This window comes from Lethenteron reissneri, chromosome 63, assembly GCF_015708825.2.
Source record: "Lethenteron reissneri isolate LAM-NWPU_2019-01 chromosome 63, ASM1570882v1, whole genome shotgun sequence".
NCBI classification, from domain to species: domain Eukaryota; kingdom Metazoa; phylum Chordata; class Hyperoartia; order Petromyzontiformes; family Petromyzontidae; genus Lethenteron; species Lethenteron reissneri.
The window spans coordinates 8,798,368-8,811,395 of record NC_083841.1 but is presented as its reverse complement, the minus strand read 5'-3'; the positions used below and the strand labels follow the sequence as shown (position 1 = coordinate 8,811,395).

Genomic DNA, 13,028 nt, shown 5'->3' with positions numbered 1-13,028 from the left:
CCCCACAGGGTCTTGTTTTGTTTGTAAAAAGTGGTTAACCCCGAGGGTTATATGCGGGAAAATACGGTACTCATTACATATGTAAGTTAAACTTATTTATCACTGTACTAAGCCAACCGTGCTAATCGGAGTGGGGAACATCAGTTAAACCGCTTCCAGTGTCACCAGGGGGTGGCATGTGCCGCTTCCGAACCATCGATGGAGCGAACTACTATGTGACAGCCTGCTGTGTGAATTCGGGGAGCTAGTGGACCATGGCACACCATCGTTACCACCTGTGAAGTCCGTCAGGGCGTGTCAGGCGGACTGGTGGTTGCCCTGAACGTGGGTTTAACCAGGCTGGATCCTTGAAAGATGTGGAAACTGTCCCATTGGTGAACTCCTCTCGCAGGCAAGGCTGCGTTGGCTGAGTCATGCAGTCCGCATGCCCAACCACTGCGTGCCCAAGCAGCTTCTGTTTAGCCGGATAAGAGGGGGCTAAACGGGTACGGCACGAGCTAGAAAAGAGATGGGCTGATGTGGTACAGGAGGATGTGGAGCTGAGTGGACTTTCCGAATACTGGAACTAGTGGTGTCAAAACTGGCCCCTGTGGAAGCTCGTGAAGGCAGCTATTGAACGGATGGAAGCAGTTGCCCTCCAACAAAAGCAGAGGGCAAAAGAGCGAAACTCATAACAAGGAGCAAGTTGGCACAGTAGGCAGCACAGGTATCGTATCTGCCAGCCATCTCAGCTCATCAACCCATGGGACCTGGGGTCTTTCACGTAACCTCGCCAGTGAGCCTTCAACACTTCACGTGGTCTCAAAGTACACTTAGCCTGGCACACTCGCTGTGGTGACGTCACCGCCACTTCATGGCGAATGGTGGTCGTTGTTGTCATGTGAGTGGGTGAGTGCGTTGCTGCGACCTGCAGTGGAGGTGGTTGGACACAATACTGATGAGATAAAACAGTGTGTGTCTGGTAAACCAAGTTCAAAATGTTAGAGGAATCAAGGGAAGTTAATGCCAACGGTAAAGATGATAGTAGTGATAGCAGAGTGATAGGGAGGTGACTGGAGTGAATCAGCGAGTGCTGGGTCATCAAATCACCCTGACAGATTTACGTTGAATTCTATCAGGTGCAGTGAGGAAGAAATTGGGTGCTCTATCCCGGGTGGCATTAAGGCGATGGCCATCTGGTCAGGTACAAAATATTCATGACTGTTATTTCTGACACGCTGGTGGGACTATGTCACTCCGCTGGCCTGGGAACGCCTGGGAATTCCCCAGGAAGAGCTAGAGTCCATCGCCAGGGAAAGGGGGGTCTGGACACCCTACTCAACAAACTCCCGTCGTGACCCTCACCAGGACAAGTGGACTGAGAAACGAACGAAGTTTTTATCCGAGTAGACTTCTGATGAGAGTGAAATGAGAGACACAGGCATTGATGATGAGAGTGAAATTGCCCACAACAAAAAACTTCCATCTATAAAGCGAACGCACAGCAGTGCACTTCTAACCGGTGGCATCACGAAAGACACATGAGTTAAACCACAAGAGCACACACCTGTAGAAATGCGTAATAATGAATTTGAAGACTTCGTAATTTACAAGCGGGAGCTTTTTCACAAAGTCCTGAAGAGATGCGAGCATTTCCTTTTCAACGGTGATGCCTGCAAAAAAACACACACAGCTCATCTCACAAGTGCATGAAAGTCACCTTCGCTCACAATTTCCCGCTCCTCACTAAAAACTTACTTTTGTTCCCTAGTTCACCCCATGACCCCCCTAATCTCCCCCTCATAACCACCACCGTGATCGTTTCCTCTTCATATGAACTTTATGGCAGGACTCCGGGGTCCCATAAGCCCCCGGCTCTCAGATAAACTACATTGCGACATCATTTTATGTCTGTTGAAGGTGAACGATACAGAAATGTATTCCTCTCGACGAGCTCTACATGATGCGCTAATAAAAATTAAAAGTGTTGTTTCTTCTGCGTATTCGTCCTCGCTGCGCTTGGACGATATGACAACAGAATGATCCGCGCCAGGTGGGTCGCGGCGTTTATGTGCGTGGTGGGACGGAATTGCCAACAATGAGGTTCATATTCTCATCATATGGCTATCGCTCATTAACCCCATTCATTCAATCCATTCATCATTTACTGTCATCGATTTAACTTTCACCAAATTCACGCATCATCACAGATTCGCTCCCATTCCTTCCTCTCGTCTATTTTATTCACCTCATCCCCACTATTACATTCACACACGCGTTGTTGTACCGTTCTTAATTCTCCGATAAGCGCCTTAGTTAAGGTGCTATGTAAATTACATTAAGATAAGATGTTCATCTCAAACAAAGTGAGATCCTGGGCACAACAGTTATACATCCACAAGGGGTTTTTTGGTCGCAAAAGCCTCAGCACTAAACTGGTGATTATAAAGCATGAGAAATACACGGACAGGTTTTTGCAACCAATAGGCCCTATCGCTAACCATCAAGCAAAATGGTCACCATGATTGTGCACTTTCAAATGTGCTTCTGCGGCTGTTCAGAATGCACTTCCTTCAGATATTAGGAAGCCACTGGAGCTATACACTTTGAAATAATCTAGATTGAAAACTCATTCCTTATGTCTATGGGACCTTTTTGCCAGTATTAAAAATAATGAAAAATAGTAAGAATAGGTGTTACCCTTTCTGGATATAAAACAGGTGTTAAGATGTTAAAACACCAAATAGATACATTTTGCAAGGCATTAAATCTGCATTAACACACAATGTATATATTACCAGAGCATGTTTGTTTGCATGTTTTGCCACAGATATGTGGTTAACGCAGACTTGATGCCTTGCAAAATGTATCTATTTGGCATTTGAACATCTGAACACAATTCCTGTTTTATTGCCAGAAAGGGTAAAACCTATTCTTATTTTCAAGATTTTAATCTACGTGTCTTCACGTCTGCGGATTGCACGGTGTCGTATGATGCAGTTGTATAAAAAACGCTATGTCTAAAAGTCAATATGACTACTACTTGCAGTACTAACAAGGTATATTCACACAGATTGCCGAAAGCTCTTACCGACTGCATCAGCCAAGCTCTTCTGCATGTTGTAAGGCAGAAGCGGATCCGGCAGTTCCGTGAAGAAGGACTTGAGTGCTCCAGTGATTGTGTGCACCGTCACGTTGAGGCTGGAGATGTCAAAGTTGTGATCTGGAGCACAGTGGGGGTAGGGGAAAGGCAGCGTGTGAACAATGCTTACGACGCGCAAAGTAACCTGCTTTTTATGTTTTTATTGTATTTCAACAATACAGAGCCCAAACGGTGACATACGAGGAAGGGCACATTAACTAAGTATTACTGATTAAAGTCCCGGAAAGGCAGCAATTGGTTCCTGTCCACCCCTGGAGGAGGGGCAAAAAACTCCCAGCATCCTTACTGCCCCCCCCCTGAACCCCCTCAGTTATTTGTAAATCACACACTCGGCTCTGCAGGAATGAGGGACCATCCATCCTCAAATTCCCATTCCCTGCCTTTAAGCTCCTGGCTTAAATGTTCTGCATCCGCAAGGGCAAGAAGAATACCATGCCTTTGTAAACCCAACAGGAGTGGTTGACTCGTATCTATTACAATTTACAAAGTGCTGTGTTTGCTTAAATATTTTTGCCATTGTGCCCTGTGCTCATAAACTGTAAAAAAGACGCAGACTTTCCTGCTTCAACAGTGATGCTATGGAATCACAGCCACTGAGAGCTCCTCAGCAGAAGAGGCGATGCCCTTCAATTCCACACGTTACAATGCATGCCCATGTCAACAATAAACAAACCCTGTATAAATATTCAATCACTAACATTAAGCGCCTAGAGATTTTATGAAGGGTGCTACATAAGCTGTAATTATTATTCTTATTAAGGGCAGAACTCTTTCCCCATTCACTGCGTCTAGGGGCGTGCCCCTATGGAAATTAACTGAAGTGCACTCTTGACGATCGGTCTGATAGCATCTACTCTTCTCTACACTTGAGGATCCGGTTTTAAACAAGCGTGGTTGCCCAGATTCAAACCCGGGACATGTCCTCAACCGGCAACAGAACATTTAGACCGACACTTGCTGTGCATGCGGGTTAATTTAAATTGTAACACCACCTTTCTCGAACTGTTGTAATATGTTTTTCTGGTCGACCTTATTCCCAGAAACTCGATACAGCCCTTCATTATGCAGGCCTAAAAAACACACAAAAAACAGATTTCAACATTAGAAAGTGCCACGATGGTGAGATGTTAACTACCTCATCTGGTATACAGGAGGATCGTGGGTTCAATCCCGACCCTGATGCCTGCTGAAAATTTGGAGTTTGCGTATTTGGCTGCTATACATTTCCACATGATAACCCACTTTGTCGAGCAATCATTTGTGACCATGTCGCTTCTGAAAAAGAGCTAAATAGTTCAGTGGGCCTTACCTGGTAAAATAAAAGTTTAGTTTAGTTTTATAGAATAATAATAAAAACCACATGGAATAAACAGCACAGTTGTTAGTTGTCAGCAATAAACATACAAACCTCAAAGCAGTCAGGGCGATTGATGATCCAGCACCCACTGATTAGCTCACTCACCAGTAGTAAGTCCCCTCCTTATCACTCTTATGCCGCTACTACCATGGTTACTATTCCCATGAACTTCACTCATCGATTCCTTCACCCATGTTGAGTCGGTCTAGAAGACACTTGACTGTTGTCTTCCATTACACACTGTGTTCAACCACCACACTTCAGGTCACAAACAACACGCTGTGGTGTACAGAATTGTACACCGCAGTGAAGTCAAAGTTGGAAGATTGCACACAAAGCGGCGCAAATGCGGTTTGCACGAAACAAGATGCTGTTTAACCGATTGGAGGGTCTGTTGGTTGGCACTCAAGACTCAGGCGAAAATATTTGTGGGAGGATGAGGTGTGGTGGTCACAGACTCCAGCATTCAGTTTTCTACTTGTATCTAAAGAGCCTCGGCACCATACTCGACCAGAATATGTTGTTTGATCACCACGTACAAAATATAGTCACAGTTTCTGCATTTTTCATATCGACCACTATTGAGTAGTGAAATAGCCAACATGGTGGCATGCAGCATAGTATCAGCAATGATCGATAATTGAAACTCATTACCCTATGGGACATTGGTCAAAAACATTTCCAAGCAGCAGCATGTACAAAATAATTTCGCAAATGTTGTGACAGGTACTGAAAGATCTGACCATGTCCGTCCAATCTTTGTTGAGCTGCATTGGCTTACGGTTGCCCGAACGAATACATTCTAAGGTTGCACTCATGACTGTACACACAACATGTTTGCCACAAATGAACCACGATACCTTGCCGATCTCGTCAACGAGCATAAACCATCACGCGAACTCGGGTCATCCTTGCATCGGCTTTTGGGAGCCATCGAACAAAGAGGGTCATTGTATTGCATGCTTTCAGATGCGCTTCTGTGGCAATTTGGAAAGCTCTTCATTCCGAAATTAAGAAGCCACTGGAGCTATGCACTTTTAAATCTAGATTGAAAACTAATTTCTTTAGAACTGCTTTGTGTTTCGTTTGTTGTCCTTTTCCCTGCACGTCTAATTAGCACGGTTGGTTATGTACGGTTCAAAAGAAGTTTAACACACATACTGCATCTAATAACCCACTCACGAATTAAGGAAATAGTTAACTCTTATTTATTACTGTTTGTTGTTGGCCACTTGACGTTTTGTGCCGGAACTAAAAAACTGTTTTACGAGGATGTCCAGAATTAACACCCAATTTGAGACCCAAACATCGTCGCATACCTCCTGGCTTTGCCATTCCTCCTCAAAGACACTGGTGGAACCTCATCAATGAACTTGGCATACCCCAATGACTGTATTCACACACCCTGTAAATCGCCACACAAATGCTGCACTGGCTCGGAGGTAATAGCCAAGTACACTTACATGGTCACTTGCACAGTGGGAATAGAATGGAACGATTGCTGCCGACTTTGGCCCTGCGTGAAGCGTTGTCAATAGCCAGAATAACAATTCCAACTTGTAACACTGCGCCACCACCACGGCCGCCACATAGTACAATGGTTTTGCCAACCATGGGGGTTTTCAGGAGCCTAACCCCCTATTCTCCATAAGCGTTTGGGGCTTGCCTACCACGGGGGTTTTCAGGAACTTAACCCCCCGCGGCTGGCAAGGGATTGCTGTACTCGCACATTCTCATATAATGAGTTGCGGCCGTTACGTCCGCAAATTTGCGTGCGTTATAAATTGCATTATTATTCAACAGGGACAAGGATGAACCGCTGACGATTGGAAAGGTGGCAGCAGCAGCCAGGCAATGAGGCTGCATAAAAATACCCCACCACCACTCCCCGAGCTCTGCGGTCCTCTATATATATTAATGTGTTCTCAGATAATTAACAAGTGATTATATAGGGGGGAGGAAACAAGAGTAATGGGAGAAAAACCTATGCATGCGAGGAGGCAACACTCTTGTCTCCTACAGCTGGAACAGGTGTCCACATTTTTGCTATACAGTCTTCTCCTGGTCGAGCCAAAGTATGTGGAAACCTCCTCGATACGCACGAGAAGGGAGTTTCACAACGGGTGTGTGATCCACCAACCCCCGCTGCCTCCACAGCCACCACCAGCCAATGCCCCATTGGAATTACTAGGTAACAAACCTGGAGCAGCATCTCGTCATACATATCTCACTGCCCCACCACCCCGTTCTGCTTGCACAACCGTACTGTGCCAGCAAGATATGGGTGTTTTTTTCCCACTGTCATGTAACAGAGCCGAACTACAAGTGAGCCGCAGTAGCGAGATATTAACTAACTCACCTGGTATGCAGGAGGCCGTGGGTTTGATCCCAACCCTGACACCTGCTGTATATTTGGAGTTTGCATGTCTCTCTCATCGTGGTTTGCGTGGATTTATCTCCGGGTCCCCCGGTTTTTTCCCTGCATATTTAGAATCAATGTGCATTTAAAGAATATGGCTGTATATTTCCACACAGTGATATGCCACTTTGTTGCGGTATTATTTGTGATAGCCAGGTCGCTTCTGAAAAAAGGCGGCTCGGTGGGCCTTCTTACATCATAAAATAAAAAAGTTAGTTCGTTAGTTATTAGTTAGTTATGCCAGCCTCACACGACATCCAAATCTGACTCGGCATGACATGGCATCACTGTGTTATCTGCAAGCGTCTCGGAGCGTAAGGGGGAAACATCCGCAAAAAGGAGCATGAAACAATTACGGAGCCACGAACGTTATGCGGGCATTCCTTCCCACATGAACAACATTCTCACCATTCCGCTCAATGTACTCCACACATTTCTTCAAGAACACGGGGATGGGCTGGTCTGGTAGATCCACGAGGTCTTTGAGTGGCACCCCGAAGTAAGCGTTTTTGTTCTTGCCCTTCTTCTTTTTGGGCTAGAAAAATTCAAGGAGAAAACAAAAAAATATATATTTTTTTATCAACTTGGCCAGGTCACGGAGAGCAGGTGGAGCAATGGTAGTCGGTACAAGGTCGTGTATGATAGGGAGTCCTGGTAGTGTAGGCATGGTAGTGTGTGATAGTGAGGGAGTACTGGGGGTGAAGGCATGGTAGTGCGTGATAGTGAGAAGTACTGGGGGTGTAGACACAGTAGCGTGTGATAGTGAGGAGTACTGGGGGTGTAGGCACGGTAGTGCGTGATAGTGAGTAGTACTGGGGGTGTAGGCATGGTGTAGTGTGATAGTGAGGAGTACTGGGGTGTAGGCATGGTGTAGTGTGATAGTGAGTACTGGGGGTGTAGGCAGGTTAGTGCATGATACTGAGTACTGGGGGTGGCAGCATGGTGTAGTGTGATAGTGAGGAGTACTGGGGGTGTAGGCATGGTGTAGTGTGATAGTAACGAGGGTGTAGGCATGGTAGTGCGTGATAGTGAGGGAGTACTGGGGGTGTAGGCACGGTAGTGTGTGAGAGAGGAGTACTGAGGGTGTAGGCATGGTAGCGTGTGAAAGTGAGGGAGTACTGGGGTGTAGACATGGTGTAGTGTAATAGTGAGGAGTACTGAGGGTGTAGGCAGGTTAGTGTGTGATAGTGAGGAGTACTGGGGGTGTAGGCATGGTAGTGCGTGATAGTGAGTACTGGGGGTGTAGGCACGGTAGTGTGTGATAGAGAGGAGTACTGAGGGTGTAGGCATGGTATAGTGTAATAGTGAGGAGTACTGAGGGTGTAGGCAGGTTAGTGTGTGATAGTGAGGAGTACTGGGGGTGTAGGAATGGTAGTGCGTGATACTGAGTACTGGGGGTGTAGACATGGTGTAGTGTGATAGTGAGGAGTACTGGGGGTGTAGGCATGGTGTAGTGTGAGAGTGAGGAGTACTGGGAGTGTAGGCATGGTAGTGCGTGACAGTGAGGGTGTGTTCAAGGTGTAAGAACGGTAGTGTGTGATAGTGAGGAGTACTGGGGGTGTAGGCACGGTGTAGTAGTGTGATAGTGAGGAGTACAGGGGGTTAAGGTAAATAAACAATGAAAGCCAATGCCTTCTGCGACTCACCTTGAGCTTCGAGTCCTTCAGTTTGGCGGCCTTCTTCTTTCCACCCTCGGCTGCCCGTACCCGCGGAGCATCGTCAAGGTCGGCCGCGGGGTTGTCGATGCCGCAGCTGCTCCCTTCGGCGCCCGGAGAGAGCAGCGGCGCCGAGTCTGCATGGTGCCCGCCCCGTACCGCCCTGCGCCCTCCGTCACGCGGCGCTACTGCCCCACCACTGCGTCCCTGCTCGCCGTTCCCCAGCACCTCCGACGGGTACACCTGCCTCCGCAGCAGGGTCTCCGACCTGTACCTGTAGGACGACCGCCTCCGCACCACCGGTTGGCCCTTCCTCCTTTCCTGCTCCGTCGCACTTTCCTCCGTGTCAGAGCCGTTCAGAGTTGCCCTCGAGCGCGTGAACAGCTTTGTCATCGACCAGGTCTTGGTGTCGGCGGCTGCTGCTGCGGGGACGTCTGCGATTTCGGTGTCCTCGGCATGAGCTAGAGGAGCTCGAGACAGCTGCGCCTTTGTGGGGCCTTTACTCATAGTTTCATTTATTTTTTCTATTAGCTTAGGATCGAGTTTGCTCACCCCCAAACGCTCTGCGGGTTTTGCAGGCTTCGGCGGAAGCACCTTACGATTGCGCTCGCTGTCGTGCGGCAGTGAAGCAGAACTAACTGGGAGACTGTTCCCTTCCAAATCCATCGGTCTGCTCCTGGACATGTTCGGAAGCAGCTGCGTCTCATCGCTGGCAGGGCTGTAGGGCGGCTGGCAATCGTCGTCGTCGGAATCAGACAAGGACGATGATGAAAATGTGCCGCTCTGGTTCAGAGCCTCACTGCTGACGTTCATTGTGGGATCAAAGCGGAATTCCTCCTCGACGAGAGGTCGTTTCTCCAGGGCCTCCGCGAAGAAAGGTGTGAACACCTCGGTTTGACGGTGGAAATGCGACTGGGCAGGAACGGTGCAGAACCTCCCTCCGATTTCACTGGCAATGTGCTCCCCCTCGCTGACCAATTCCTTCGCTACGACATTCTCGAAAAACTCATTTTGGCTCTCGGTTATTGCTACGAGCTGCACAGGAATGACATCGGGCACGTCAGAGAGGAAGGCGCGCATCGTTGCCATGGACGCTTTTCTCTTCGCCGAGTAAACGAGGATGTGGCCATGGGTCAGATCGTCCCTCCTCAGTGTCGCCATGTGATACGACATGATTGTGATCTTAATCTTCTTACGGTGGGCCCCAAGGAACATCTCCAAGCTCACGGAATCCACCTGGCCAGGCTGCCCGAAGGTACAGAAGCGAGACTCAAAGAAAGGCGTCAGTACCAGGTCCACGGTGAAGGGGTCCCCACACATGACGCACATCGTGACGTAGAGATCTGCTTCGGTGAGGTCGCTGCGCCCGATCACTTTCGGTGGCACCACTTCCTGATGACACGAAATGGCGATATGGACCAGCGCCTGCTTGACCTGAGCCTCTTGGAAGGCCTTTAGCACCGAGTCACCTGAGCTGTCAACGAAGGCGATCTGGTATTTATTGGCCGCTTGCTGTGCTTGCTGCCTGAGCAGCGGGTATGTTCTATTGGCCACATCTTTGTGATTGGCCAACAACAATACGATGGGAATATTTCCGGAGAGACCGTCTTTTCTGTTGCCAGTTGAGACGTTTGTCATTCTTTCTAAAGACTCCGTTAAACATTTTAAAGAATCCAAGGAATTGAAAGCACACAGGTATCCACCGGGTCTACCATTAAAGCAGGGATTTTGCATCGCAGTTGTGAAGGCCGCGACATCTCCGTCAACGACTTTCAGGTCCAGTGCGTAGTTCTTGTCGTTGATGTTGAGCTTGTTGCCCGTCGACTGTCTGGATATTTCTCTAGACAGCTCGTGCCCGAGCCCATCCTTCCCGAACACGAACACGCCGAGCTTGTCCTCGCCGCGGGAATCCGAGAGATTATCCGTGCTCCTCTGGCCAACCTTCGAGACGACGTTGGACAGAAGCTGCTCCACCTGCAGATCCACGCAGCCCAGTCGACTGAAGCAGGACTCCTTGGTCGGGTGATGCACGAAGAATATGTGCTTGAGGATGAGGGCGTCGCGCTCTGCTGGCACAAAGCGCAATGCCTTGTACCTGAGGTCGTCCTCCAGGTCCTGCATGATCTCTCCAATCTTGTCGTGGTTGAACGCCTCATTCCTATCCACATCCGCAAATGTCTCCGAGTGTTCCAGGAGCATTTCCTGGTAGTCATTCTTCGCCTTTTCAATCTTATGCTTCTGGATGTCTTGGTAGATGTCAATTCTCTCCTTCTCAGATATCGTTTGATAGCATTCCTTGGTGTAGATGGCGGACAATGAATAAACCTCTTCCCAAGGTTTTCCAGGAAAGATGCAGCTGGAACTTTCAAGGAGTTGCTTAAACTTCTCTTTCATTTCTGCCTTCTTCCTCAGGGTCTGCAGCATTTGTATGTGCGAGTGAAAGGAATTAGACCCACACTCCTTCAGAAAATCCAGGGGGACACGTTTGTCATTGGGCAAATCAATGTGTCTGCTCTCGCTCCACGGCAAGTCGGAGAGCTCAATGAACCACACCCCAAACTCACGTTTGCTTTGCACCAGCGGCAGAAACTCAGCCAATGACAGGGATTCGATTTCGTTTAAGTCAGGGACAAGTGACTCGAAAGCCTTTGGCAGTGTCTGAAGGTATTCTTCCCTTTTTTGCTCAATATGTTCAATCTTCAATCTTCTGAGATGTTCCTTGAAGGACACCTCTGCTTTTTTCAGCCCCAAAGTATCAACCATTTGCTTGTACTCGGGGAAATCTTCCATCTTCCTACGAGTGAAATTCCAAAGTGCGTGGTAATCTCTCACCTGATGCTTCAGCAGAGCCTCGTATTTCTGCGTGGTCGCCTGAGTGAACTCTTTGGCTTGCTTAGCCGCTTCGCAGTAGGGAATCAACTTTTGCTTCCCCTTCAGTTTGTCGATCATCTGTGCCAAAAGCACAAACGCGAACGAGACGTTGATGTTCTCCTGCGCAGACGTTTCCAGCAGGGGGAGATTCACCTTTTTGCTTGAGGCGAAGGCCTGCACGTCCTTCAGGAACTGCTCGTCGGCTCGGTCGCATTTGGTAGCAAGCAACAGAATGGGCTTCTTCGATTTGTTCAGCTGCACAAACAACTTATCGGTGAACCTCAGCTGGTCCGCCATGCTCCGCTGAGCAACCCGGCTCACATCCACACACAACAGAAACCCGTCGATGATCAGTTTGCCGTCTGGCATCGGCTGCTGTTCAAAGTCATGCTCGATTCCCAACTGATCGGTGCAGATGTACATGAGCTTCTCCGCTGACGCAAGCCTGGTCGCTGCGGCTCGCTTGATGTAGTGCTGAGGAACGGAGATCCGGTGCGCCTGGTAGGTGGCATCGTCAATAAACTCCGTCTGCTCCACGACGTTAAAGACGTAGTCCTGGCCCTCCTCCGTCGTCTTCGTGGCCTTGCCCCAGTAGAGAAAGTGGTCATTGTTCACAACCCTTCCGCTGAAGTCGATCTGGCTCAGGATTGTGATGTGGTCAGTGTGGTAGTCGTCCGCTTTGGGCCTAATGAATCTGTTACAGAGGCATGATTTGCCAATTCCAGAAGCCCCCTTGTCCTTTTCCGTTCCAGAAAGTCCAACAACACTTATGTTAAAGGTCCGGCTCTCCTTGCTTTTGGACATTTCTGTATTGTGAAACGTTGAGTGCTCAGTTCATTGTTGGGGAGGTCAATGGGCACTTTGGTTTTATTTCTTACAAAATCACATTATTGTTTCTAAAATCCAATGTTTGTCTTTTCTTCCAAAATTACACGGTGCACAAGGCCACAACAGTTTCCTCAAGCTGGAACTCTGTAAAGACAGAGAGGATACAGAAACACATGGCACCACGTGTTATTTATTGACAGCACAACTATGAGTGCAAAAAACACAAAGCAAACGTGTGAGCTGCATTTTTGTAGACAATGCAAACATTAGGCAGCAGCAATTCCACAGCTCAGCAATTGTAAAAGATGGCCATGAGTTAGGGTTCAATCTTTTGTCTAATTAACATTTTATTTTGGTCTCATTTGCATCGTATTAAACTTTTAGTCTCATATGTACAATTTTGTATGTTTCATTGGCTTAACGACACGTTAGCATAGATTATATAAAGTCAGCATGTCTTACGTAACTGAATGAATTAAACCTACAAAGTATTATTACATGCTCTCGTTTAAGTTTTGGAATAAAAAAAAGTAATCGCCTCTACTTATTTGGTAAATGGATTAACAATCGGATATCCCAACTCTACGCCTCCACCCACACCAAACTCCAGAGCCCACAACGCACAAGTCACTGCCTCATGGTGGCAGCGTGCGGTTTGCAGCAGGAATCTAGCAATGGCATTGATCAAAATCAAATCTAAATAATTTATCACGTATAAAGAGCTTTGTGTTTTTCAATGAAGGTTGCTGTATATAT

General features: G+C 47.7%; 1 protein-coding gene across 5 annotated transcripts in view; it reads right to left on the bottom strand.

Moving 5' to 3' along the window:
- Positions 1 to 13,028, bottom strand: part of LOC133358866 (rho GTPase-activating protein 5-like) — a 30,713-nt gene that overhangs the window by 4,166 nt on the left and 13,519 nt on the right. For all 5 annotated transcript variants that reach the window (XM_061577321.1, XM_061577323.1, XM_061577322.1 and 2 more), the window contains exons 2-6: positions 8,565 to 12,416; positions 7,327 to 7,453; positions 4,135 to 4,212; positions 3,071 to 3,202; positions 1,547 to 1,652 (exon numbers count right to left, since the gene is read on the bottom strand). In XM_061577321.1, the coding sequence (XP_061433305.1) occupies positions 1,547 to 1,652; positions 3,071 to 3,202; positions 4,135 to 4,212; positions 7,327 to 7,453; positions 8,565 to 12,248 (4,127 nt within the window). In that variant the 5' untranslated portion in view covers positions 12,249 to 12,416. The remainder of the gene's footprint in view (positions 1 to 1,546; positions 1,653 to 3,070; positions 3,203 to 4,134; positions 4,213 to 7,326; positions 7,454 to 8,564; positions 12,417 to 13,028) is intronic.